Here is a 24,618-nt window from a genome sequence, read left to right as displayed (position 1 = left end):
ACAAAAGACCACGGCGCGGAGCTGCGTGGCAACATCTGCGTACGAGCCTTCAAGCGTCACCGTCGTCGCGTGGTCGGCGGCTTCTTTTCTCAAAGTGCCTTCCGAGACCGTCAACGTAGCCGAGACAGTTGCTGCCTTGGTGCTGGGCAGGGTCATCGGCAGGTTGCTCCACTGGCCGTTCCACATGCTACTCGAGGTCGCGACCGGATAGTGCAGCGTACACGTGGCTGTGGGCGTCGGCGCGGTCAATGCAGCCGGTGCGATCTCCATTTGGATGGTGGCGACACCGCCGGCGGTGCTCGGCGCTACGAAGAGGACGTCGCGGAGGGCAGCGTTGAGGTCCGTCGCATGGCCTTGCAGCGCGAGGACGCGCGTCTCGCTGCCTGTCGTCGCAATCGCACTCGACGTGGAAGCTGCGTAGCGCAAATGCCCTTCGGACGTCGAGACGTGGACGACTTGTTGATGGGTCGCGTGCGTCGAGAGCGGCGAGAACGGGATGTGCGACCACGCGCCCGACCACATGGAGGCTTCGGCGCGGCTCGGGTAGTGCAGCGTGTAGTACGTCGTTCGGCTCGAAGACGGCGCGACGTAGAGCTCGGCTTCGCAGTTGTCGAGCATCGACTGGATCGACACGTCATCATCAAATGTCGACACCGAGGCGACGGGCGACGTGGGCATCACCAATCGCTTGGGCACCCAAAGGCCACTGGGGATCTCGTGCACCGTGTGCTTGACGGCAGGGACGTACGTCACGCTCGTGTTGTACGCAAGGCTCTGCCGACGACGGGGCGACAGGCTGGCCGTATTTTCCATGTCGACGCGCGCACCGCCCGTTCGTACCCAGAGCTTGGACGCAGCGGCATTGAGCGTGGGCTCGGCGCGAAGGATCGTCGAGATGTGCATTTCGACCGTTGCGACGCCGCTCGCAGCGTCCGGAGCCCGAAAGTCGGTTGCCTGCAACACCGCACATAAATCATGGGAATCGCCGCGGAGGCAGAGGCGCGGCGCCGCCACGCCGTTCGCGCAGTCGACAAACGTAATTGCAAGGTCCGTGGCCACGCAAAGCGCACCCGAGGATGCGGCGAGCACGACTTGCACGTACGAGGCCGGCGGCAAGCGCGTTGTCAGCGGCAAATTCTGGTACGTGCCATGGTACATGGAGCGCTCGGCGCAGGCCGGGTAGTAGATCGTGTAGTAGGCGGTGGTGCGGCGTGGCGCAGCACGGTCGTCGTTGTCGCTCTGGTTGCTCGGCGCGTCCGAGGCTTGGTTGGTCGCCTCGTCTTCGTCCGACTCGTTCTTGTCGGTCGAGTTTGCATCGTCGTCGTCGTCGTGCGGGGCGCGGACCTCGGGCGACGCGAGGAGCTTGCTGCTAGGCACGACCGGCGCACGGATCGTCTCGGTACGCATCGTCATGGTGGCGTCGTGGGGTCGTGGCGCGGGAGGCAACCCGGGCAGGAGGCAAATTCGAATTTGATGAGCGCTACACCCCACGCCTTTCGTCACTGCCGCTACCGAAATGCCGCCTTGTGATTGGCCACGTCGGTTTTGCATTTTGTATAAAAATACATACACACATCAAGTGGATTTAAAAAACGCTGCCCAACACGGTGGTCAATGCACGGCGAGTGGGACATGTGAAGGGCCTTGAAGCACAGAAACAGCGCTGCATAAACCAAGAGCTTTGTAACTCACGCGGACGCCAGAGTATTCCTCTTCTTGCTACTTTGCTCCTTGCTACCTTGCCAACTCGCCGCAACAACCTTTGATTTTGTTAGTATAACGGCGTAACGATGTGGTCTACAGGTGACTTACAGAGCTCGCCCCGCCCCATCAACCACAGCTTGGTACATCCCGGAGATACGACAAGTGACATTGGGTAGCGCGAGGTGCGAGGTGCATTGTAGCGGTGACGTGGACCCGCACCACGTCGTCTCGTCTCGTCTTTGGCGTCCAGCACAAGTTCAGCGACTTCGTGTTTGTGTCGGGTGGGATTTCAGTTGACTTTGATTTCGGTCAATCCGCGCCAAATTTCGAGTTGGGAGCGCCGTCGAGCTCATCGACAAGGTCCCTTCCTCCTCGTCCTGCTGGTTGTCGACGAATTCTTGGACGAATTTGATAATAACGTTGGGCACAGGCAGTACAACTTGGGGATCAATGTGACAAGCAACGAACGATTACACACGCCGCCGCTGCCGTTGACCTGTGAGAATCGATCCTGAATCTCAAAAACCTGGTAAAATCAATAAAACAACATGGTGGCGCGACTGACGTGCGTCGGCGGGTTCGGTACGTTCCGAGAAACGGCGAGCTTCACCGCCGACGACAGTGACGAGATCGTCGCTGCTGCCGGTGGCCACTCGATCACGCTCGTCGCGTGCAGAGATGCGGGTGTCGTCGGCTACGGCACGGCCTTCCACGGCGAACTCGGCCCCAACGGCCTCTCGTTGCGTCTGACCACCTTGTCGATTGTTCGCGTCTCTTGCGGCGGAAGCTTTGTCGTCGCTGCCTCGTCCGACGGCGCGTGTTATGCATGGGGCCAGGGCAGCACGGAGCCCATAAAGCTGCCAGAGATCACCGGCGCCGTCGACGTGGCGGCCGGCGAAGGCCATGCGCTCGCGCGGACCGCAGATAACGTCGTCTTCTCGTGGGGCAACAACCAGTATGGACAGTGCGGCATCGGCGTCTGCTCACCGCGCGTCGATGTACCGACAGCGTTGGCCGAGCACTGGAAATCTGTGGCCGCCGGCGCGCAGCACTCGGCGATGATTGCGACCAACGGCGATCTCTACACCTTTGGGTGGGGCCAGTACCACCAGCTCGGCCTTGGTAGCACCGCCGACCAGCCGAGCCCGGCGTGCGTCACGAGCCTCCAAGGAGTCGGCGACTACGTCCGCGGTGTCTTTACAGGCTTGCGGCAGGTCGCGTGCGGCGCGTGGCACACTGTCGGTACGCCCTCTTCATACCACTCCACACTCAAGCTTGCAATAGCGCTGACGACGACGGGCGACATGTACACGTGGGGGTGGGGCCAGCATGGCCAGTTGGTACTACGCTGTCAGCGACGGCGTGCGCTCACGGTGGCGGTCTAGGGCGGTTCGCACCTTGCCAGCCATATCTTCCCGACGCTGCTGTCCTTACACGACGAGGACGCGACGTTCGTCAGCATTGCCTGCGGCACAAGACACACCGCGGGGCTCACGGACGACGGTCGAGTGCATCTCTGGGGCATGCACACGCCGTCGCACGACCTCGTGGCCGGCAAATCCGCCGACGCCAACACCTCTCACACCATCGTGGCTGCGCCCGGGTGCACTGCGATCGCCGCGGGTGCCTACCACACGCTGCTGCTAACACCTTGAGGCTCTTGTCATACAAAGGGTGTCGTTTACTTAGTTTTTGTATCCTTCCTTCTACACTTGCTTAGGCTACGACGTCGACCGTCGTCTCTGCAGGCGCCTCGGTCGTCTCGACCGCCGCCGGTTCCTTGGCCTCGGTGGGGGCCTTGAGCGCCGCGACTTCGGCCGCGAGCGCGTCGTCGTAGAGACCCAGCGCCTTGAGCGTCGTCGTGAGCGCGAGGCCGTCGGGCTTGGCGGCCATGATATTGACCGTGTTGCGGCCGCGCCACACCACAAGGTTGAGCAGCTGGTCCCTACACATCAAGTATATGAGTGGCCTGTTCAGACAGGGGATGCTGTCGGCGTACTCGGTCGTCGAGAGCGGCTTGCCGTCGTCGCGCTTGAGCGTGCAGACGTAGCTGCCGAGCGCTGCGCCCTTGAAGAACGCGCCGAGCGCCTCGGAGAAGACGTCGAATTGAAGCAAGTCGCCGCGACGTTCGAGCATGTACTGGAAGTCGCGGTTGTGGACCTCAATCTTGCGCGCCTGCATGAACGGCTTGGCAATGTGCGTGCCGGCCTGCGTGAGGCGGTACATGCCGGTGCCCGTGCCAAGGTCGTGGCGCTCAAACATCTTGATGCCGGCGTAGACGACCTTCATGTTGAGCGCCTGCATGGCCGGGAGGAGCTCCTTCGAGACAGACGATGTCACAAACGTCACCGACTTGCCCGTGTCCGAGCGCGTAAAGAGCTGCGAGGCTTCAAAGCCCGACGTCATCTCAAAGCACTTTTTGACCTCGTCGACCTCGTTGAACGTCAAGTACTCTTCACCCTTGGGCAGTGGCTTGCTCTTCTTGTTCGGGTTGGCCGGCGCCTTGGGCTCAGCGACCGGCGCGACAGGCGCTTCCGGCGTCGGCGCCACCTTCTCGAGCAAGCAGATGAAGAAACCACCCGTGTTCTAGTGCATACGTGAGATACAACAGGTCGTACGAGACACGTACCTCGTCGTGCGGCAAGCAGCGCATGCAGCGGTCGAGGTTGAAGGCGTCGGCTTCGGCCTGGGTCGGCGGGAACATGGACGGCAGCAGTTTCTTGTACTGGCCGCGCTTGGCTTCGGCCTCCTCGTCGTACGAGGCGATGACGGCCATCTCATGGTTCATGACCTACACAAAAGATGGAAAATTGACAATAATCGGAAAAACCTACCGTCCAGGACGAAATACCGGGGCGACGCTTGAGACGCGGAAGGACCTCCGAGACGTCGGCGAGCTTCAACGCGCCGTTGGACCAACGGAGGAGCTCGGCGACGATCGCTTCGTTCTCAATCGGGTTGAACGTGCACGTCGAGTAGCACATGCGGCCGCCGACCTTGAGCAACGACGCGCCGTGCTTGACGATCGAGAGCTGGAGCGGGTGCAGCGAGAGGCCGTTCTTGACGTTCCACTTTTGCCAGATGAGCGGGTTCTTGCGCATCGTGCCGTCGCCGCTGCACGGTGCGTCACACAGAATTCGGTCAAAGAAGCCCTGCTTGTTGTCGTCGCTGCCCAAGAGCGGAAACTTCTGCGCTTCGTGGCACGTGATGACGAGCGCCGGCGACCCCACACGCTTGGTCTACATACATCGGATGGATCTTACTGCGGATACGGTGGGATGAGTGTTCTACCTGGTGCACGAGCATGTAAGCGCGCTTGATGTCAATGTCGTTGGCGACGACGAGGCCCGTCGGGAGCTTCCCCGTCTTGCTTTCGTCCGCATGAAGCGACTCGAGGAGCTGCGACGTCTTGGACCCGGGCGCTGCGCACATGTCGAGCACCTGGTATAACGAGTGCTGAGCCTAGGCATGGCAATAGCACGAGACGGACCTTGTGGTGCGACTCGACGCCAAGCACGAGCGGTGGGATCATGCTCACGGCCTCTTGGCGCGTAATGTCGCCGGCGTCCGAGAGGTTGACGAGCCACTTTTGAAACTCGCTGAGGATCTCGAGCTTCTTGATCTTGCGGCGCTCGACAGTCCACTGGAAGCCCTTCCCGTCCGGGTACCACGGCATTTGGCCGATCGGGTCGACCTTCTCGCCGTCAATGACCAAGTCTTCAAACTTGAAGTCGGTCGCGATACGCTCTTGGATCCTACATGTCGCCATGAGATGCTACATCCTTCAAGCCATCGATAGTACTTGTCGGCGTAGGCGCACGAGTTGTTGATGCGGAACGTCGTCGGCAGCGGCGCCGCCAAGTGCTTGAGGAACGCGTCCCACTCGGCGTCGACCACGATGTTTTGCGCCTGCATTGCATTGGCAACGGCTCGATGAGATGGCAGGTCGTACCTTGTAGTAGGCCTCGAAGGACTCGTTGCGGTAGACCCACTCGCCAAAGCCAGCCTCGCGGTCGTCCACCTTGCTGCCGTCGTCCGTGCGTGGCTTCTTCCACACGTTGGGGCCCTTGCCTCCCTTGCGACCGAACGGCTTGCGCTTGCCCATGGTTAATCTCGCTTTGGCTCACTGATTGGAAACGACGGATACCACACCGGTATCCGGATCGACTTGGCTAAAAACACGCTCCAGTTGGCGCCAGCAACGGATGAGCACCATGATGGCAACCAGGTAAGCTTAGTAGAACCAGGCAGCGCTCTTACACAGTCCGTCTGGCGCGCCAGTCGATATTGCCTGGCTATACAAGCTCAGGTCCCACCGTCGGGAGCGATGTCGTGGACACGTGCTGGCTGTCGAGATGACGTCGCCACGAGGATCATCATCGAAGGTTGATGGCCACCCCGGTCGAGCTCCGGGCCGTCAGTACGTGGTCCCAGCGGACCGCACGTCAATTACGTATGAGGAATTGGGCCGCAGGCTAAGTCATTCGATCGATTGGACGCTGGTCTTTGCACTTGTGGCCCACAATGTGACGCTGATCATGAGCCAGATCCGTACGTTGTGTGACTTGGTCCCCTGGTATCCTTGAGCCGAGTTGATGCGCTTGACCACGGCGAGGAGCGTGCTACCTACCTACTAGGACTCTGGTATCTCCTCTGAACATTGAGACGCTTCGTCACAAGACACAATACCAATTTCTATTTCTTACACGGGCCATCATTACATGGACGCGACCTGGGGCTCGTCGGTCGCCGAGTGCGTGACCTTGACAATGTACGGCGTCTTCTTGTTGGCCGTGTGCGACTTCTTGCCGACAAGACCCAAGTCGGTGAAGAGCTGGTTGTCCTTCTCAAACGCCGGGTTGGCCGTCGTGAGGAGCGTGTCGCCGTTGAAGATCGAGTTGGCACCGGCCATGAAGAGGAACCCCTGCTCCGCGTCCGAGAACGACATGCGACCCGCGCTGAGGCGCACCATGGTCTTGGGCATGAGGATGCGGGCGGTCGCAATCGCGCGCGCCATGTCAAAGGCCGTAACCGCCTTCAAGTTGGCATCCGCGAGCGGCGTCCCCTGGACCGACACTAGAGACACAAGATCTAAGAACCCTGCACATAGGGAAGGTGGAACACATACCGAGAGCGTTGACGGGCACCGACTCGGGGTGCTCTTCCATCGTCGCGAGCGTGTGCAAGAGACCGACGCGGTCGTCGTCCTTCTCGCCAATGCCAAGGATACCACCGCAGCAGACCGAAATGCCGGCCTTGCGGACGTTGGCGATCGTGTTGAGCCGATCGTCGTACGTGCGCGTCGTAATGACATTCGGGTAGTGCTCGCGGCTCGTGTCCAAGTTGTGGTTGTAGGCCGCGAGGCCGGCCTCCTTGAGCTGGACGGCCTGCTCTTCCGTGATCATGCCGAGCGTGCAGCACACCTCCATGCCCATGCCGTTGACTTCGCGCACCATCGTGAGCACGTCCTTGAACGCGTTCTTCTTGCCGACCTCGCGCCACGCCGAACCCATGCAGAAGCGCGTGCTACCAGCGGCCTTGGCGCGGGCGGCCATCTCGAGCACCTCGTCAACCTTCTTGCGCGGCTCGGGCTTGACAAACGTCTTGTGCTTGGACGACTGCGAGCAGTACTTGCAGTCCTCCGTGCAGCCGCCCGTCTTGATCGAGAGGAGCGTGCACTGCTGCACCTCGCGCGGGTCAAAGTGGATGCGGTGGACGGTCGCGGCCTGGTAGATGAGCTCGAGCAGCGGCTTGTTGTAAATCTCCTTGACCTCGTCGTAGCTCCAGTCCTACAGATGCATGAGGTCTCTGCCGCCTCATCCGTCGCATGCTGCGTACCGTGCGGACTTCGGACGAGACGCCGTTCAGCGAGAGCGACGAGGCCGCGCGGGCGGCGCGCGGGGCGCGGAGGACGACGCGGGAGAGCATGCTGGCAGATCTGAGGGGAAGCCGCGAAGTTGGCAAATGAGTTGGTCGAAAATCCCTCGCGAGTCCCAAAACCAGGTGGCGATCCACCCAAGCGCCTTCTGATTGGCTCAAAACATTGGAGCGAGCGGCCGCGCCGTTGACGTCACTGGCCTTGTGCTGGGTACTTTTATTAAATGGGTGCGTCTTGCATACAAATACCAAGTTGAAGCATGTGACGGGGAATTTAATTCCAAGGCGTGACGCGGATTGCATAATCGCGTTCGGTTCACGCATCCTCGAACCGGTTTGAAGTACACCCAATTCGACTCAACGACGTTATACAACGTGTTAGATCGACGATGCATGGCGACAAGATGGCGACCAACGCGTTATAACACGCACCATTTGTGTTAGATCGATATTAGCACTTCTATGCACAGGTTCAAGCTGTCTGCACAGGAAGCCAAATCTCGACGCCACCCGCGACCGTCGGGTCGAACGTTGCGCTGTACTTTTCAAAGGCTGGCGCCCCAGGCACCCGCGCATAATTGCCGTCGCGCCAGCCCCGAAGCGCGCGCCAGACGAGCCCGATCTCGTGTGTGCTGCCTTTGTGGGCAAACACAGCGTACGTGGCACGCGGCAGCGACAGCGACGTGGTCGCAGCCGTCGTATTGTCCGACGTCTTGGTCTCGGACGCGTCCGTCGCGCAGAGATACATGAACGAGCCGTCGTCGTAGTCGTAGCTCACGCCGTACGTGACTTGGTCGACGGTCGGCAGAGACCGCCAGAGCGCTGCAATGTCCGATGTCTTGTCGACGCGAAAGCGAGCTTGGACGCCGACGAGCGAGAGCGCGGGCCCATTTACAATGCGAAAGGTTGGCAACTGCATCGTATTGCGGGGGAGTTGGCAGCGGAATTTTTGAAAATGGCGCTCTGGCCAGCAACCGCTCTGTAGCAATCCTCAACAATCGAGCTCGCCGTCCAGCACGTTCATCCTCGTGCGCGTCTTGCTTGTAGTCATCCCGGACGCTGACGCACGAAGTGTACACTGTAGGTGGTCGTTGAACTACCGGCGACGTGGGATCCGTGGTGCTCCGCAATGGTACTCTTGCGATGACGCACCCCCATCATTTGGTTGCTACTGCATCGTTTCGGGCTTTTGATTGGCCCGTGCAAAGGAGATTTGCGGGGCGGGCTTGGGTCACATGGCGGCGAACCGGTTCGGATCAGTGAACCGACTCGGCCAGCTGGGCGTCCCAAGAAAACTCCTTTCTTGCAACGGCATGGGCGTTGATTACGTGTACCTATTGAAGCTGTCGCTGCACGGGCACCCACACTTCTGGCGCTTGGTTCACCGGGTGCTTTTCAAACATGGGCGCCTCCGCAAAGCGCTCCCAGCCGCCGCTGGACCATCCTGCCAGCGCACGCCAAGTGGCCGCATCGCTCTCATCGGGACGACGACCAAGACGTCGTTGGCCATTGTTGTCGTGGTGATCAAACACCCGAGACGTGCGGTCGGTCTCGATCGACTGGAAGACGGCGTATGTCGAATGGCGAAGCTGAAGCGACTGCCAATCGGCCGGCTGCGTGCGGTTGCCGGAACGCTGAACGCCGCAAAAGGTCGGAAACGGGCTGCTATCGTTGCCGTGCACGTGGAACGCTGGTGTGGCAAGCGCGGACAAACTGCACGCTGGGTTGGTAGCCGAAGCATTGGCCACGAAGAGACCCGCGAGCGATAGCGCCGGGCTCCCGACGACGATGCGGGGTGAGGACAGGTCCATGTCGACTGCGTCCGGTGATTTGGAAAATGCGCTTGCCACCCACGGGCCCCCTCGGAATCGGTCGACAAAGATGCAAGTGCTGCAGCTGGGTGCAAGAAACGCGCGTCTTTAAGGCTGTCTGCACGGACGATATTATTTTGCTCGTGATCGTATTGATCGCAGTGCGGTTCACGCGCCCATGTACTTGCATGGATCTCGTACACCACATTGCATGCTAACAAGCTCAGTCACATTTATGTCTCTGTTCCAACGAGCGTCACTCGGCCAAGACATCTTGTCCTAAGCCCTGTAGACCGTTAGCTTTGGTTCATTGCATGCATAAACACAAACACCCATGCTACTGCATGCTACGCGAGGGTTCTGGTCAAGGCGCCGAGGCTCAGATTCGAGGTGTACTTTTTAGGCGAATTCCATTCCGTGTTTACGACAGTTTGGCCCCAACTATGAAGGAATATCCCACTTGAAGCCGCAATTTGGCCGAATGAGCAGCGCCAACCGAATCGACGCGACCTGCGTCGGTCTCTCGCAGTTCTGCGCCAAGGACGTCGCTGGTTTCCGTGGCGTCATCAAGACCGAGTCCGCTCGCCTGATCCAGCGCCGAGCTAACGAAGTGCATTAGGCCCGACGACTTTCAAGTCCGCGAGGTTGACGAGGCAGGCCAGGTCGTGGACCTCGACGCAGCGCAGTCGCCTGCCTTGCCCACAAACGCCATGCCCGAGACGGCCAAAAAGACCAGCCAGGCGATTGAGGTGGCAGTGCCAGACTGCGGCTGGGAAGCCTTCCTCCTCCAGCGCATTGGCGAGAGCGCGTGCGCTGACGTTGCCGCGGTGGCCTCGGGGACCATTGGCAGCTACGCGCTACCCAGCCCGGACGACCTCGAGGACAAGGTCGCCCTCCTCAAGGCCATCCAGGTACGCCGCCACTTTGCCTTTTCATAACGTCCAACTCACGCGTACGCAGTTTGTCCACCCCGCGCTGCAGTGCGACACGGTGCGCGCGTCGACCAATGACGCTGGCGACACGATACCCGCCTCGATATCGCTCTCGCTCGACCCGCTCTATGTCAAGCTCGAAAAAGGCGGCTTGGCGGTCGACGACTGCAAGCGCGTCATGACGTTCCTCGTCCACGGGCCGTTGGCGCCGTCTGCCGAAGCTGGTGCGTACACACCTTCTACCTCACAACTGTGTGAGCGGACCATATTCACGGACGAGGTATAGGTGTTCGATTGGAGCAAGAGCTCACAAAGGAGGCGCGGACCAAGGTCCACCGGCTATTTGCGACCGCAACCGCCTGTCTCGTGACCAAGACCAACGCGGCACAGGGCATTGACGTGTTCTTTTCGCCCAAAATGCTGCAGCGGCGCAAGCGCAAACAGCAGTTTTACGTGCAATTCGTACTGCAAAAGGTTGTGCACAACTTGTCTATTGTCTTGGTTTCTTACGTCTTGGATCGCAGGTCGACGTCGACCACTTTACCGCACTCGAGGCGCTCGCCCGTGCGGCCAAGACGCCGACATCTAGCTTTACGTACGCCGGCACCAAGGACAAGCGCGCAATCACGACCCAGCGCCTTGTCGCGCAAAGCGTCGCACCCCGTGCGCTCCTCGACGCTCACACAGCGCTGGCACCGATGGGCCTCGCTGTCGGGCACCTCGCGTACGTCGCCACTCCTCTGGTACGTTCGTATCGTGCATCTCGCGATATCTCATACAGTGCTGCATGAGTAGACGCTAGGGCAATCGGGCGGCAACCAGTACGACCCATCATCTCGGACTTGGCGTTGAAGGTGGCGGGTTAGGTTTACCATTCGACTGCGGAACGTCGAGGGAACCCCGGACGTTGTCAACGCGGCATTTGCGAGCGTCGGCGCGACTGGTTTTATCAACTACTTTGGGCTCCAGCGCGTGGGCTCGCCGCTCCAGAGCGTGCGCACCCACCATGTTGGCCAAGCTCTCTTTCAGCGAGACTATGCCAGAGCGATCTCGCTTTTGTTTACATCCTCCGATTCCGACACACCGGTACCCCCTTGTCTTTGGAGCGAGGACACAGACGATGGTTAGGGTCTCGCGTCGGCCAAGACGACGTTTCGTAGCTCGCGGGATGTGAATGCCGCGCTGCGTGCGCTGCCCCCGTCGGCCGTCACCGAGCGCGCTCTGCTCATGGTATACATCCATACCCTTTTTCTAGGTCCCGTGTATGCATCCAACAAATAGGGGCTCAAGCGCTACGGCGCGGACGCACACGAGAAGGCGGTGCTCAATTTACCGCATCACCGCCGCGTCATGTACCTGCATGCGTTCCAGAGCCTTCTCTTCAACCTCCTCGCGTCATATCGTGTCGCCACGTACGGCGCCAACGTCGTTGCTGGTGACCTTGTGCTCGATGCCGCGACCAACAGCGTGTGCATCGTTGCATCGGCCGACGACGCGACCCGCTGTGATCTCAACGATGTCGTGCTGCCCCTCTTTGGGAGCCACACGACGGTGCCGACGCACGCCGTCGGCGACTACTACAAGCAGGTGCAACGACGACGAAATGGCGACATGGCCCACAATTGCATGCGTTTAGGTGCTGAGCGAGCACGGCATCTCGGAACATCAAGCGCAGCAACTCAAGGGGGCGTATCGGCGTGTCTTTTGCGTGCCAAAGGACCTGCACTGGACGCAAACCACGGGTAGTACATCGATCGAGTCGTTGAAGCGACAGCAGCTGATAGCGCGTGTATAGAGAACGCCACGGTGACCGTGTCGTTCCAGCTTCCTCCTGGTTCGTTTGCAACGATGCTGCTTCGGGAAGCGCTCAAGCACATGGACTTTGACGCCACTGTCGGCAGTAACGCCACCGAGTAGAGACTAGCAATATAGAGCGTCATGACGAGCCATATGCAGCATCCTACCGTCCTATCCACGGAATCTACAGGCCTGCAAAGTTGCACCTGCTATATGGTTTTGCCGCGTCTACGCGCTTTTAAGCGAACAGAGCAACGACTAGACTAGTATAACGATTGAACTCGATTCGTTCGCACGTGACTAGACTGTTATAACGATTGAACTCGATGGCTAGCACGTGTAGATCCGGTCGCTCCAGCGGAGCGAGAGCAGCGTGTCTTTGCGAACGACGCTGAGGATGTTATCCATCTCGTCGTCGTCGTGCGTCCGCAGCTCTTGCAAGCTCAGGGGATGGTAGTAGACGCAGCCGGACCGGCTGTCCTTGTACACAAACACAGTCGATGTCCACCACAGCGCGTGCGCCATGTATTCGATCGGGTCGGTCATCCACGCGACGTTCATGAGCACGTGTTCGGCCTGTCGCCGGCCGCCGCTCGGGTACAATAGATTGGCGACCGCCGACTGCGTCGCCATCTTGTGCATCGAGACCGTCGACGCGTCCTTGTCGACAAAGAGCGTGTTCCAGGACGTGCTAAACATGCTGCTGCTGCAGTACGACGTCACTGCGTACGGCACAAGCGACCGCGCGCGCACGACATTGACGCGCAGGAACCGAAGTGCAATGTGAAGACAAAGAAAGGCCATCAGGAGGCAGCGCAGGTCCAAGAAAAGGCCCCAGTAGCGCACGTTGCTCGGCAGTGTGTGCAAATACCGAATCGCTGCGACGTTTGCACTCGGCGCCATGGCTGCGTGGCGGACGATGTCTGTATTTCGGATCGAGAGCAAGCGAATCTCAAAGCCGATCGAGCAAAACGACACGAGCGGAAGGACGTAGCCGCGGAAGCCGAGGATCGCTTGGCCCCGACGGTGGTCGCGCGCTGCGAGCAATAGCCCTTTGGTCAAGAGGCTGAGCACCCACACGTTGCGCATGTGGCACGACAGCATCGTCAGCACAAAGTAAATGTAATCGGTCGTGATGACCAGATTGCCGTTGACACTGGAAAATGCACGGTACACGAGCAGGTACACGAACGGCGCGTCCATCGCGTGCGCCATCGCAAAGAGAAGGACGGGAAACCAACTGCCGTAGATGATGACTTGGGCCGGGATCCGAAGAAAGCAGCCGAGCGCGGGGCGATATCGGCGCGACGCCGCGAGGTAGCAGCCGTAAAACAAGACGCCGACGCGAATAATGTTGTACAGTTGGCCCACAAAGCGAAGACATCGCACGGCGCGGTACGTATTGACAGTGTTGGTGTTGAGAAGGCCGCCTTCGTACCGGTAGTCGTCGACCGACACGGTGGTACACGCCCTTGGCGTCGAGCAGTTGCGAACGCGGAGGAGCGTGACAATGTCAAAGTTACGCGGGCGAACAATCGCCATGCCACCAATCCACGGCCGAAAGTCAGCGCCGCTCTCAATCACAACCATCTCAGCCACCTGCGTCGAGCTATCCAAGGCGGCAAGAGCCAAAGCAAATCGTTTTTGAATGTGCTGCGAGACGCGGCCAATGCCAGCGCGCGGCGCTACATCCGATTCAAATCAACGCGATGACGGAGGACTATACGAGCGTACCGCTCAGCGTGCTATAGTCGGCTTGGCTCTGCTCGCAAAAGTTGGGTCGAATCGCGCGCAAAGCATGGCACGCATCGTAGGCCGAGTGCATGACGTACGCCTGGACACTGCGAAACTCGTGCTCCATCACGGCATCGGTGGGCGCGAGCGCTTCGTGCACCTTGTCCTTGTAGAACGACTCGACGCGCAGTGCTGTCGGCTGCGACTCGCGAGACACGAGCGATGCAACCGAGTTGTCGAGCATGGTGAACACAGTTGCGAGGTCGAGCGACACGTTCATACAGGCATGTGCATAGAGGAGACAGGGATCCCTACTTGGAAATGGTTTTCGTTGAGAAGAAAAAAGGTACCAGCCAAGAATGCCGTAATGTTGAACAAGCGCACGCAGGCCGACAGAGCACGTATCGGACCGGTAGCTCCACACGGTAGCAACGGCCGCTGGCTTGACACCGATCGCGCCCGTAAACGCACCTACCAACCGTAAGTCGAACGTCATCGAGGACATTGCACCGCTGCGCGTGCGGTTGATGCGCATGACAGGGTAGTTGTACGGTCCCCAGTACGAATAGACCGACTCTTGAATCCGGTTGAACGTATCTGCGGGCAGCGTGGCAAAGCCGTACCCGCTGCGCGGAATGTCGGTGAAGAACAGCCCGTAGGAGAGCAGCGCAAGCAAGATGCGACGCCACGTGAGCGGAATGGACGCCGCAAGCGTCTCGAGCGACGGTGCGTGCGGCGCCGAGAGCGACGGCCCACGCGCTTGCTCGTGCATTGGCGCCCAACTCGAAATAGCCCACGACTTGATAAAGATAGAACATGTGTTTGGCACAACAATTTACACTCCAAGTAATTCTATCCCAAAAGGACGTTATCAACAGCATTTGCAAGAGACGCCGTCGGCCAGCTTCATTCGTACGAGATATTTCCCGCCTATATACAAATATCACGACTCTAGGCGCGTATAAGGTCAATGTCGAAACGTTGGCTTTGACGTCAAATGTCAAATATCGCGTTTGCAAAACCAGTCCTGATTTTCCACAGACCAGCTCCAATTCCCCAAGTCGAAACGTAAGACGAAATCTTGGTAGCAAAAGCGCTCTATTGAACTCGATTCCACCGCACAATATACATACAGTGCTCCTCGCCACTTGCCAACGGGATGCGCCAGCGGTGGTTCAACTCCCGTCATACGGTGGCTCAGGACGGTTGCGCGCCTGCTACTTGGATGAAGTACGCTTCACGGGGTTCTGGCTGCTCTTGCATCATTGCGCTCTAGATAGGCTAGCTCAGGCGTGCTCTGACATGACCGCACTTGGTCGTTCAATCGCGCTGCCTTGCTTAGTATACGATTGAAGGGACTGTCTTCCCAATAAAGTGGGTTGGCATACATACGCTAGCTACAGTAGATGCGGTCCTGCCATGGCAGGTCGAAAAATCGCAGGTGGCTCTGCATCGAAAGGAGGTTCCGCACGCGGGCATCGAGCGCGCACAGCTCCTCATAACTCCACGGATGGTACACGAGCTCGGACGTCGCCTTCTCAACGTACACGTAGAGGTGCGAGTCGTCGGCGATGCACCGGACCAGCACCTCGATCGGGTCGGTCATCCACACGACGTTCATGAGCACGTGCGTCGACGCCGTGTACTTGTCGCTGCTTGGAAACAGCATCGTTGTCAACGGCGTCTGGATCACGACGTCGTTGTTGCCGACGACGGACGACCGCCGGCGCGCCGACGGCTCGCGGTCCACAAAGAGCGTGCTCCACGCCGTGCTAAACATGCTGTGGTTGCAGTACGACGTGGCCACGTACGGCACCAGCGAGCGCGACCGGACGTGTTTGACTCGGAAAAATCGAAGCACGAGATGCGCAATCAGAAAGGCCAGAAGCGAACTCCGCGCGTCCAAAAAGAGGCCCCAGTACCGATAGTTGGTCGGCAGCGTCTGGCGTTGCCGGATGGTGGCCACAATGTGGCTCGTCGCGACCTGCGACGTGTCAACGACGTCGGTATTGCGCGCGGAGAGGACGCGAATGTCAAAGGCCAGAGCGAGAAGCGAGACGAGCGGGAGGACGTAGCCGCGGAAGCCGAGAAGGTGCTGGCCGATGCGGTGCTGGTCGTTGGCGACCAACATCGCCTTGGTGAAGAGGCTAAGCACCCACACATTGCGCATCTGACACGTGAGGATCGTCATGAGAAAGTAGAGTCCGCTCCAGGTGAGTGTCAAGACGCCGTTGAGCGTCACGAACGCGCGAAAAATGAGGTGGTACACACAGGCGCAGTCGATCGCGTGCGCCAAAACGAACAGAAGGACGGGGCACCAGCTGCCGTAAATGATGACTTGGGCTGGGATCCGAAGGAACGATTTGATCGCTGTCGACATGCGTTCATGAAGAGGCCGATCCTTGTTGCGGTGGGCGTAATAGCACCCGAAGAGCAGCAAGACGACGCGCAAAATGTTGTAAAGCTGCCCCAAGAGGCGCATGACGCGCAAGAGGCGATAGTAGCGCAGCACGTCCGTGGTGGCCAGCCCGGCTTCGTACCGAAAGTCGTCGACCGAGATCGTCGTGCAAACATTGGTCGAGGAGCAGTTGCGCACGCGGAGGATCGTTGTGATATCCAAGTCGAACGGCATCGTGGGCGAAACACCGCCGCTCCATTGCCGCCCATCGGCCGTTGACTCGATGAGAACCAAGTCGGCCACCTGGGAGCGCGGATCGAGCGTCGACGCGACGGCGTCAAAGCGCGCTTGGATGTGCCGCGACAGCTCCGTCACCGCCGTGGTGGGTCCTAATGATAACAATGTATGCCATCAAGATTGGAATAGCTATCTCGCTACCCATGGAGCTCAAGTTGGCCCACAGCATGTCGCAAAATATTGCCCGCACTGGACGATCCCACGCGCACACGTCGGTTGCTCTCGAGTGGAACGAGAGAATGTGAATCGTGCGAAGCGCCCGCTCCATAAAAACCTTGGTCGGCGCCACGAGCTCGTGGATCTTGTCCTTGTAGTAGTACTCGGTGCGCGTTGTCGTGCCCTGCGGAAGTGACGCGAGCGATTCGGCAAGGCTATCAAGCAGAGCAAACGTCCCGCTGAGCGGCAGTGTCGGACTCTCGCAGGCGGATGCATACAAGAGACACGGGTCCCTGCGTCATCGAATTTGCCGGTCACTTCTACGTGAGCAGCAAATGCGTACCAGTTGGGAATATGAAAGTGTTGCACGAGTGCGCGGAGGCCAACTGAGCACGTGTCAAACTTGTAGGCCCAAACAGGCGCTGCATCAATCGACAAGTCGCCGGCGTGACCGACAAACGAGCCTACAAATCAAGGTGGACGTTGAGTTTCAGATGGAAAGCGCGCAACAACCGTTGATTTGGCGCTCAATGTGCACAACCGGGTAGTCGTACGGACCCCAGTGACAGTACACTGTCTCGGTCAGCTGGTGGTAAATCGTGCTCGGCAGCGTCGCAAAGCCGTACCCGCTTCGGGGAATGTCGGTGAAGAAGAGAAAGTAGGACGCCAGCGTAAACAGGACGCGGGTCGGTGAGAGCACGGTGTGCGCATCTACGGATGTGAACGACCGCCGCCCCCGCGTCAGCGCCGGGCCCATGCTGGACATAGCCCCGGGCGAATTCCGACTTTTCTACTAAAGTACCTAAACGGTTACGACATTATTCCGTTCAAGCACGGCGTTGGACGGTGGTGCGTTGTCCTGTAACGTATGTCCTACATTAAGACACCCATCGAATGGAGATCCAAGGAGCAAGGTCGCACTGGTGCTCGCACGCTCAACAAGTTCCTCCTGCGAGCCACATCAGCTGATATGTGGTCATAGGGTTAGGGTCCTCGTTAACTGCAGTGAATGCGATCGATCCACGGCAGCTCCCAGAGGCGGTCCACGCGCAGTAGGTGCACCGAGCTTGACACATCTTCGACGACGCCTTCGAGTTCGTTGACGCTCCACGGATGGTAGAGCACATTGCCCGAGACTCGCTCAAGGTAGACATACACGCGCCCTTTTTCGAGCGGCACGGTGCGGCAGTACTGGCTGCCGAACTCAATCGGGTCCGTCATCCACACAAGATTGATAAGCACGTGCTGCGGTAGCTTTGGGAAGAGAATCCAGTGCGGCGCAACGACAGCGTTGACCGACACGGGATCATCGAGACTGACAAAGAGCGAGCTCCACGCGGCGCTGAAGAGCGTCGTGTTGGCGTATGCTGTCGCTGCGTACGGCACAAACGTATAGTCGCAAAGCCGAGCGACACCGCATAGGCGCAGTAGCACGCGCAGTACGAAGAACGAGAGGACGAGGCTCGTGGCGTCGAGGTAGAGTCCCCAGAGGCGGCTATTGGTCGGCAGCGTGTGCTGGTACCGAATCAGCTGCACCGTTTGGCTTGGTGCGACCCGCGTGTGCAAGAGCACGTTGGCATTTCGAAGCATGAGCAGTCGCACGTCGAAAAAGATGGCCGAGAATGAAATCAGTGCGAGCACGTAGCCGCGAAACCCGAGGAGGTGCTGGGTTCGAACCCACGTCGAGCTGTACAAGAGCATCTTGGTGACCACCGAGAAGACCCAGAGGTTGCGCATGTGACACGTCAGCGCCCGCGTCAGAAAATACGCGAATTCCCCGCTCAAAGCAAAATCGCCGTTGAGCGTCGCAAACGCGCGGTAGACAACGCAGTAGACCATGGCGCTATCAATCGCGTGCGCTAGTGCAAAGACGACGACGGGCAACCAGCTGCCATAGATAATCACTTGGGCAGGTATCGACAAAAAGAGACGCAGCGCGGACCGGAGCTTCTGACCGGCGGCCACGTAGCACCCAAAAAAGAGCATCAAGGTGCGGACAATGTTGTACGTTTGGCCGACCAATCGGAGGAGTCGAATGAGACGGTACCAATAGACGACGTTGGTGCGGAAGAGCGATCCTTCGTACCGAAAGTCGTCGACGTACACGGTTTTGCAGGTCGTCGAGCAGTTGCGCACCCGTAAAAAGGTCACGACATCAAAATCATGGGGCTGTGCGCGCGAGATGCCGCCGACCCACGGGCGAAAGTCCGCCGCGCACTCGAGCACAATCATCTCGGCGATTTGCTGGACGCCATCCAGTGTCGCGACTTTGGCGGCAAACCGAGCTTCAATGGCCTTGGCGACGCCTTCCAGGCTCGCACTGGGCGCTATCAGATGCATATTTTAGCGCCAAGATCCGGGCAAGAACGCACCAAGGCTCGAGAAATTAGCCCACGCCTGGTCGCAAAAGGACGGCCGTCTTGCGCGATGCGGGTCGCAGAGATCGTGTGGCGATGCGAGATGGAACGCCCGCACAGTGCGCAGCTCGCGGTTCATAAAGGCGTTGGTGAACGAAGCCGCGTCGTGGATCACGTCGTTGTACATGTACTGCAGTCGGAGTGACGCGCCGTCGTCGTTCAGCCCCGCAATCGTCGTGACGACGTTGTCCAGCATCGTAAAGAGCGATGCCGCGTCGACGACAGCGTCGCTGGCACAATGTGTTGCGTACAGCAAACACGGATTCCTACAGTTCAATGTTCGACGTCGTATTGCCGTGTTCCTGTAGCTCGAGTACCAGCCAGGAATCGCAAAGTGCTGCACGAGTGCGCGCAGGCCAATCGAGCACGTGTCGTACTTGTAGCTCCAGATCGTAGCGCCAGAGACGGTGGTGGTTCCATCGGATGCGACGAGCGACCCTACGAGCACGCTCGAGATAGCACTGGAGAGGGCATGTGTACCAGAGCTGTTGCGCGTGATGGCAATGATCTTATAGTCGTACGGTCCCCAGCTGGAGTAGATGGTCTCGGTAACTTGCGAGTAGAGGGGGTACGGCAGCGTTTCGTAGCCGAGTCCGCTCCGAGGAATGTCTGTAAAAAAGAGCACGTACGAGAAGAGAGTGAAGCAGATGCGGCGCGAGGTCAGCGGCGCCCCCGCAGTTGCCTCCCGGTCCGGTGCCATGGATCCGATGGCTCGAAATAGCTTTTGGATGCTGGACAATGGTGGCCCGATAACGACCAAGAGATATCGTAATGGTGGTGTAGACTGTACGTGTTGCCAACGATGTGGCTATGGCAATGCTAATTGTGTTACTCGTGCGGCCATGGTTTTCAAAGGGTCAATTAATACGAGTTGTTTTGGTTACCACCTGGGGCACCTGGCAGATTATCTGGACCAAAGTATGTCATTGTAGTGACCTTTTCAAAATTCACGCCGATGTAGTAACTTTTGCAAAAAGTGGGCCAAAGGTAGTAAGTAACCTTTGAAAATACTCTCGATTATTAGCCCCTTGCCCGTGCGGAGCTTTGAAACACGTGTTTAGTAACACATGTCCTTTGTAGACAAGCTCGCCAACATATTGAAAATAACCAGAAACGGGCACCCAATGGTACAGAGCGAGAAGACTCGGTGCTGCTGGCCTCAGTCAAACACTTTACTGTAGTCACTATAAACCACTGGCTAAATTTCTACTAGTAATGAACAGAAATCGCTTAGCAGCAATAAATACGGTCACGCCACGAAAGCGAGAGAAGCGTCGTTTGGCGCTCAATGCGGAGGAGGCGCTCGACGTTCGGACTGTCGGCTTGCAATTCGGGGATGCTCCACGGATGCAAGACGCTGGCATCGACCATTTCGCCTGTCCCATGCAAGTACCCGTCGACCATTGACGCCGTTGGCAGTGCCGGCGTATACGCGTAGACAAACACGGTTGCAGGCGCAAAGCGCTGGTAGAGGGACTCGATGGGATCCGACATCCACGCAATGTTCACGAGCACGTTCTCAGATCTTCGGTGGTCTGCGCACCCAATGCCCACGTCGGTCGGCGAAATGACCGACGTCGACGCATTGGCCCAGAGACTGTTCCAGGACGTACTAAACATCGTTGGGTTGCACGCGGTCGCGGCCATGTGCGGGATTTGCGTCACGCGCTTGAGCCCGTTGCCCCAAACAGCGTACGCAAAAGCATAGAGGAGGATGAGGGCCATCGTCAAGCAGCGTAGATCGAGGTAGACGCCCCAATACCGGTAGTTGGGCGGGACCGACTGCAGTTGCCGGATCGCACTAAGCGTCGCACTGGGCGCTATTCGCGTGTGCGCGACAACATCAACGTTGCGCAGCGAGAGCAGCCGAATGTCAAAACCGAGCGAGACGAACGCCACGAGCGGGAGGACGTAGCCGCGGTAGCCTTCAATACCGTGTCGTCGGTACAGCACCTGCGTTTTTGCCCAGAGACTGAGGAGCCACACGTTTCGCATCTGACACGTGAGGACAGTGAGCAGGTCCAGCATCGCATCGATCGTCCTGCTAAAGCTGCCGTTGAGCGAGCTAAACGCGCGAAACACAAAGACGTAGACCACGGGACAGTCGATAAGGTGGGCGACTGCAAACATACTCACAGGAAGCCAGCTCCCGTAGATGATGACTTGGCTCGGAATACGCAGGAACGTCCGCAGCACTGTCCGCAGTTGCCATAGAGAGTGTTGGGACTGAAAACCCGCATCGGCGGTGCGGGCGACGTAGCACCCCACAAGGAGCAGCAGAACGCGGCCAATGTTGTACAGCTGCCCAATTAGCCGCAAGATCCGCGTGAGTGCGTAGTACCCCACAACGTTGGTGCGAATGAATGCTGTCTCGTATCGGTAATCTTCAATGTCAACGGTGCTGCAGCTCGCGGTGTCGAGGACGTTGGTGCAATTTCGCACGCGAAGGATTGTCGTGACGTCGACTGCAAACGGCTGAAGCCGCGCAACACCGCCGCCCCAGTGCCGCCCATCCGCAGCCGAGTGCACAATGGCCATGTCGACAAGCTGCGTCTTTGGATCGATATCGGCCAGTTGCGACGCGAACCGCGCTTGTATGTGCTGGGTGACAGACCCCAGAGCCGCCATGGGTCCTGCGCGTGTTCAAATTGGTGTCAGAACTGCAGGATAGGCTTTACCTAATGCATAAAAGTTGGCCCATGGCTCTTGACAACCAAAGGGCATCTGGATTGGTGGGAGCACACACGTCAGTAGGTGTCGTCATGATGTAGACTTCAACAGAGCGCAGGTCTCGCTCGACTAGCGCCCGCGTCGGTGCGACGGCATCGTGAATCTTATCCACGCTGCGGCTCTCAACGCGAAGGGCGACCCGGTGATGTAGAGAGCTGACAACGTCAACAAGACTGTCGAGCATACGATACACGGTCGATGCATCGACAGCATTGCTGCCGCACGGGCACTTGTAGAGAAGACACGGGTCCCTACGAATTGCAAGTGTCGATGACGTCCGCGCCGGTTGAGGCTCGCACCAGAAAGGCACGTGAAAGTGCTCGACAAAGCCGCGGAGACCCATGGAGGTCGTGTCAAATTTGTAGCCCCAGACAGGCGCGACGGATGGTCCGGTGAGAGATCCTACGTCTTGAGTGTGCGGAGACAGGGATGATTGCACGGACCATTGATTTCTTTGGTGAGCGCGATCACCGAGTAGTTGTACGGGCCAAAGTATGAAAAAAGTGACTCGGTCACGGGCTGGAACGTTGGGGGTGGCAGTTGGCGCACACCAAACCCGCTGCGCGGAATGTCGGTGAAGAAGAGCGCGTACGAGACGAGAGAAAGCACGATGCGCGTCCAAGTGAGCGGCACGTCGCACTCGATCGTGTGAAAGCTGGGTTGGCGCGGCGCGGTGGCCCGCGGGTTCATGCACGGGCCGAGACGTAACTGGAATGCTCACCAAAATAGACGCGGCGATCCATGGTATTGACTAATGTCGAAAGCAGCGACCGACTCTTTATAAAAGACAACCTGTGGACAGTAGGGGCAGAAATCACGAGTTCAACGAGGCGCCGATGACGATGACCTCGAAGAAATGTAAGATATGCTTTGGTACTAGTAAGCGATGCTTGTTGCAACCTTCAGATTCGCATACGCTGAAGTAGGGTCTTATCGACACATTTTCCAGTATACTAGTACGGACACTACACATAATGTAGCGCGGCAAGAGCAGGCAGGGGCAAGTGCGCGAGAGGATGCAATAGAGTACCTACGAATACTTACCATGTCGCCGCCGATCAAGAACCAGCACACTCGATAACATCGACAATACCTCGTGTACCAACATCTAAACACAATACAGTATGAGCTTCAACGATACACACCGGAGTAGCGTACAGTGTACTGGAGCACACTAGAGTATTGTCAGTATGCTAAAAATGGGGTTTTCAAACGCCCAAGGAATTCCATTGCCACCGACTCTTTCAGCAGCTGCTTGCTGTTGGTCCACAAGGGGCCCTGCGAGTAGCCACGAAAAAATGAGTTTCTAGCCAATGTTTATGGCCTCTCGCACGATCCACACCATGCACGTCCCATCATCAGTCCGGCGCACATTACGTGTACTCGCAGGTCCCACTGATCTGCAACTAGAGCCCAGCGTTTGAGCGACCGCCGAGCGTCAATGTCGTCGACCGAAGATCGCTGGCAGCCTGCAGCATTATCGTGTGCTAGCCGGATACCATCTTCGCCAACGATACGACGCACTTGGATGTACATTGTCTGAGGCCCGTACTAGACTGCTTTCTAAATTAGTAGACTGCCGATTCGCTCAGAGTACAGAGCTGCGCTCGTCGACGAGCTGTCGACAATGAGCGCTGCCACCAATCGCAGTCGCTTCCTCCGATAGCAACGTTGGCAAGGGACACCGATCGACACGCACGTTTGCCACGCGTTTGCAGTGGACACGATATAGGACCTCGTCGACAGCCTCACGCGAAAAAGTCGACTTCACCCGTCGACCACTGAGGCGTCCGTCCTGTGCTTCGGCGACCTTCGGTCCAGGCACTTCCGGCGGTGTCAACATGTGTTGTACCAGATGTAGGTGGCGAGAAGAGTGTATGTCGATGATACAAGCAAGATCGTCAAGTCGAAGGGTGGAGTTCACTTTCCGATTTCCATCGTCTCCACTACGACAACACCATGAAGTTCTCGACCATCCTCGCTGTTACCATCGCGTCGGTCGCCGCTGGCCCGTGCGACCTCGCTGTCTTGACGGAAAAGTTTGCGCCTGTGCTTACGTCGTCGAGCTACCCGCTCTGCTCGGCTGATACGGGCTACCAGCTCGCTAGCCTCCTCACGGGCCCGCTCCCGACGACGACGCAGGCCGCGGCCCTCGTCAAGAGCGACAACTGCCAGACGCTCTACACCGGCACGCTCCAGAAGGTCGCCGGTGGCGTCACCCCGTCGTGCACACTCGGCGGCGTCGAGCTCAGCGTGATTGCTGTGACGCCCATGGACAAGGCGCTTGCTGCCTTGGCGGCTGCGGCGGCACCGGCGGCGGCGATCCCGGTCTGTGACTCGGCTGTGCTTACGGCGAAGTTCGCGCCCGTCCTCGCGTCGCCCAGCTACCCGCTCTGCTCGGCGGATACGGGCTACCAGCTCGCCAGCTTGATCACGGGCCCGCTCCCGACCTCAACGCAGGCGGCGGCCCTTGTCAAGAGCGACAACTGCCAGACGCTCTACACCGGCACGCTCCAGAAGGTCGCGGGCAGCGTCACGCCCACGTGCACGCTCGGCGGCGTCCCGCTCAGCACGCTCGCCACGACGCCCATGGACAAGGCACTCGCTGCTTTGGCGGCTGCGGCGGCGGCTCCTGCGATGGGTAACAACAGCACGTCGACGGCTACTCCCGCCGCTACGACGACTGCTGCTGGCTCCAAGGCGGCGGCTGCGACGGCGGTCCCTGCGTCCACGAAGGCGTCGGGCGCTGCTTCGGCTGGTATTGC

At 58.8% G+C, this 24,618-nt stretch overlaps 12 protein-coding genes across 12 annotated transcripts; 3 read left to right on the top strand and 9 right to left on the bottom strand.

The window, feature by feature from the left end:
- Window positions 1–49: 49 nt before the first annotated feature.
- Window positions 50–1,413, bottom strand: SDRG_01983 (hypothetical protein; the record flags this gene model as incomplete). Its single annotated transcript, XM_008607540.1, has 2 exons — window positions 50–171; window positions 222–1,413. 2 exons carry the CDS (start codon window positions 1,411–1,413, stop codon window positions 50–52), a joined length of 1,314 nt encoding a protein of 437 aa, XP_008605762.1.
- Window positions 1,414–2,252: 839 nt separating this feature from the next.
- On the top strand, window positions 2,253–3,402 carry SDRG_01982 (hypothetical protein; the record flags this gene model as incomplete). The annotated part of the gene is made up of 3 exons (XM_008607539.1): window positions 2,253–2,946; window positions 2,989–3,044; window positions 3,090–3,402. The coding sequence occupies 3 exons, from the start codon at window positions 2,253–2,255 to the stop codon at window positions 3,357–3,359; spliced, it is 1,020 nt and encodes a 339-aa protein (XP_008605761.1). The 3' UTR covers window positions 3,360–3,402.
- On the bottom strand, window positions 3,361–5,809 carry SDRG_01981 (hypothetical protein; the record flags this gene model as incomplete). The annotated part of the gene is made up of 8 exons (XM_008607538.1): window positions 3,361–3,649; window positions 3,704–4,290; window positions 4,334–4,495; window positions 4,539–4,943; window positions 4,996–5,145; window positions 5,195–5,459; window positions 5,507–5,613; window positions 5,657–5,809. 8 exons carry the CDS (start codon window positions 5,807–5,809, stop codon window positions 3,421–3,423), a joined length of 2,058 nt encoding a protein of 685 aa, XP_008605760.1. The 3' UTR covers window positions 3,361–3,420.
- A 564-nt stretch (window positions 5,810–6,373) lies between these two features.
- Window positions 6,374–7,663, bottom strand: SDRG_01980 (biotin synthetase). Its single transcript, XM_008607537.1, has 3 exons — window positions 7,543–7,663; window positions 6,833–7,493; window positions 6,374–6,780 (listed from the first exon to the last, which is right to left on the bottom strand). The coding sequence occupies exons 1-3, from the start codon at window positions 7,630–7,632 to the stop codon at window positions 6,422–6,424; spliced, it is 1,110 nt and encodes a 369-aa protein (XP_008605759.1). The 5' UTR covers window positions 7,633–7,663; the 3' UTR covers window positions 6,374–6,421.
- Window positions 7,664–7,973: 310 nt separating this feature from the next.
- On the bottom strand, window positions 7,974–8,765 carry SDRG_01979 (hypothetical protein). The gene has a single exon (XM_008607536.1). The coding sequence runs from the start codon at window positions 8,498–8,500 to the stop codon at window positions 8,054–8,056; it is 447 nt and encodes a 148-aa protein (XP_008605758.1). The 5' UTR covers window positions 8,501–8,765; the 3' UTR covers window positions 7,974–8,053.
- A 150-nt stretch (window positions 8,766–8,915) lies between these two features.
- SDRG_01978 (hypothetical protein) lies at window positions 8,916–9,392 on the bottom strand (the record flags this gene model as incomplete). Its single annotated transcript, XM_008607535.1, has 1 exon — window positions 8,916–9,392. One exon carries the CDS (start codon window positions 9,390–9,392, stop codon window positions 8,916–8,918), a length of 477 nt encoding a protein of 158 aa, XP_008605757.1.
- Window positions 9,393–9,847: 455 nt separating this feature from the next.
- On the top strand, window positions 9,848–12,421 carry SDRG_01977 (hypothetical protein). Its single transcript, XM_008607534.1, has 11 exons — window positions 9,848–9,968; window positions 10,012–10,303; window positions 10,353–10,548; window positions 10,611–10,798; window positions 10,849–11,067; window positions 11,120–11,145; window positions 11,191–11,410; window positions 11,453–11,554; window positions 11,606–11,911; window positions 11,961–12,066; window positions 12,120–12,421. The coding sequence occupies exons 1-11, from the start codon at window positions 9,874–9,876 to the stop codon at window positions 12,239–12,241; spliced, it is 1,872 nt and encodes a 623-aa protein (XP_008605756.1). The 5' UTR covers window positions 9,848–9,873; the 3' UTR covers window positions 12,242–12,421.
- On the bottom strand, window positions 12,386–14,652 carry SDRG_01976 (hypothetical protein). Its single transcript, XM_008607533.1, has 4 exons — window positions 14,366–14,652; window positions 14,206–14,326; window positions 13,856–14,166; window positions 12,386–13,806 (listed from the first exon to the last, which is right to left on the bottom strand). The coding sequence occupies exons 1-4, from the start codon at window positions 14,625–14,627 to the stop codon at window positions 12,452–12,454; spliced, it is 2,049 nt and encodes a 682-aa protein (XP_008605755.1). The 5' UTR covers window positions 14,628–14,652; the 3' UTR covers window positions 12,386–12,451.
- Window positions 14,653–15,179: 527 nt separating this feature from the next.
- SDRG_01975 (hypothetical protein) lies at window positions 15,180–17,505 on the bottom strand. The gene is made up of 4 exons (XM_008607532.1): window positions 17,220–17,505; window positions 17,050–17,170; window positions 16,692–16,999; window positions 15,180–16,642 (listed from the first exon to the last, which is right to left on the bottom strand). Exons 1-4 carry the CDS (start codon window positions 17,470–17,472, stop codon window positions 15,249–15,251), a joined length of 2,076 nt encoding a protein of 691 aa, XP_008605754.1. The 5' UTR covers window positions 17,473–17,505; the 3' UTR covers window positions 15,180–15,248.
- Window positions 17,506–17,601: 96 nt separating this feature from the next.
- Window positions 17,602–19,830, bottom strand: SDRG_01974 (hypothetical protein). The gene is made up of 4 exons (XM_008607531.1): window positions 19,604–19,830; window positions 19,441–19,561; window positions 19,079–19,389; window positions 17,602–19,033 (listed from the first exon to the last, which is right to left on the bottom strand). Exons 1-4 carry the CDS (start codon window positions 19,821–19,823, stop codon window positions 17,703–17,705), a joined length of 1,983 nt encoding a protein of 660 aa, XP_008605753.1. The 5' UTR covers window positions 19,824–19,830; the 3' UTR covers window positions 17,602–17,702.
- A 449-nt stretch (window positions 19,831–20,279) lies between these two features.
- Window positions 20,280–22,555, bottom strand: SDRG_01973 (hypothetical protein). Its single transcript, XM_008607530.1, has 4 exons — window positions 22,297–22,555; window positions 22,153–22,255; window positions 21,802–22,104; window positions 20,280–21,756 (listed from the first exon to the last, which is right to left on the bottom strand). The coding sequence occupies exons 3-4, from the start codon at window positions 21,845–21,847 to the stop codon at window positions 20,354–20,356; spliced, it is 1,449 nt and encodes a 482-aa protein (XP_008605752.1). The 5' UTR covers window positions 21,848–22,104; window positions 22,153–22,255; window positions 22,297–22,555; the 3' UTR covers window positions 20,280–20,353.
- A 1,239-nt stretch (window positions 22,556–23,794) lies between these two features.
- SDRG_01972 (hypothetical protein) lies at window positions 23,795–24,498 on the top strand (the record flags this gene model as incomplete). The annotated part of the gene is made up of 2 exons (XM_008607529.1): window positions 23,795–24,373; window positions 24,424–24,498. The coding sequence occupies exons 1-2, from the start codon at window positions 23,813–23,815 to the stop codon at window positions 24,496–24,498; spliced, it is 636 nt and encodes a 211-aa protein (XP_008605751.1). The 5' UTR covers window positions 23,795–23,812.
- Between the last annotated feature and the right edge of the window lie 120 nt (window positions 24,499–24,618).

This window comes from Saprolegnia diclina (assembly GCF_000281045.1).
Source record: "Saprolegnia diclina VS20 unplaced genomic scaffold supercont1.4, whole genome shotgun sequence".
Classification (NCBI taxonomy): Eukaryota; Oomycota; class Saprolegniomycetes; order Saprolegniales; family Saprolegniaceae; genus Saprolegnia; species Saprolegnia diclina.
This window is presented reverse-complemented; position numbering and strand designations above follow the sequence as displayed.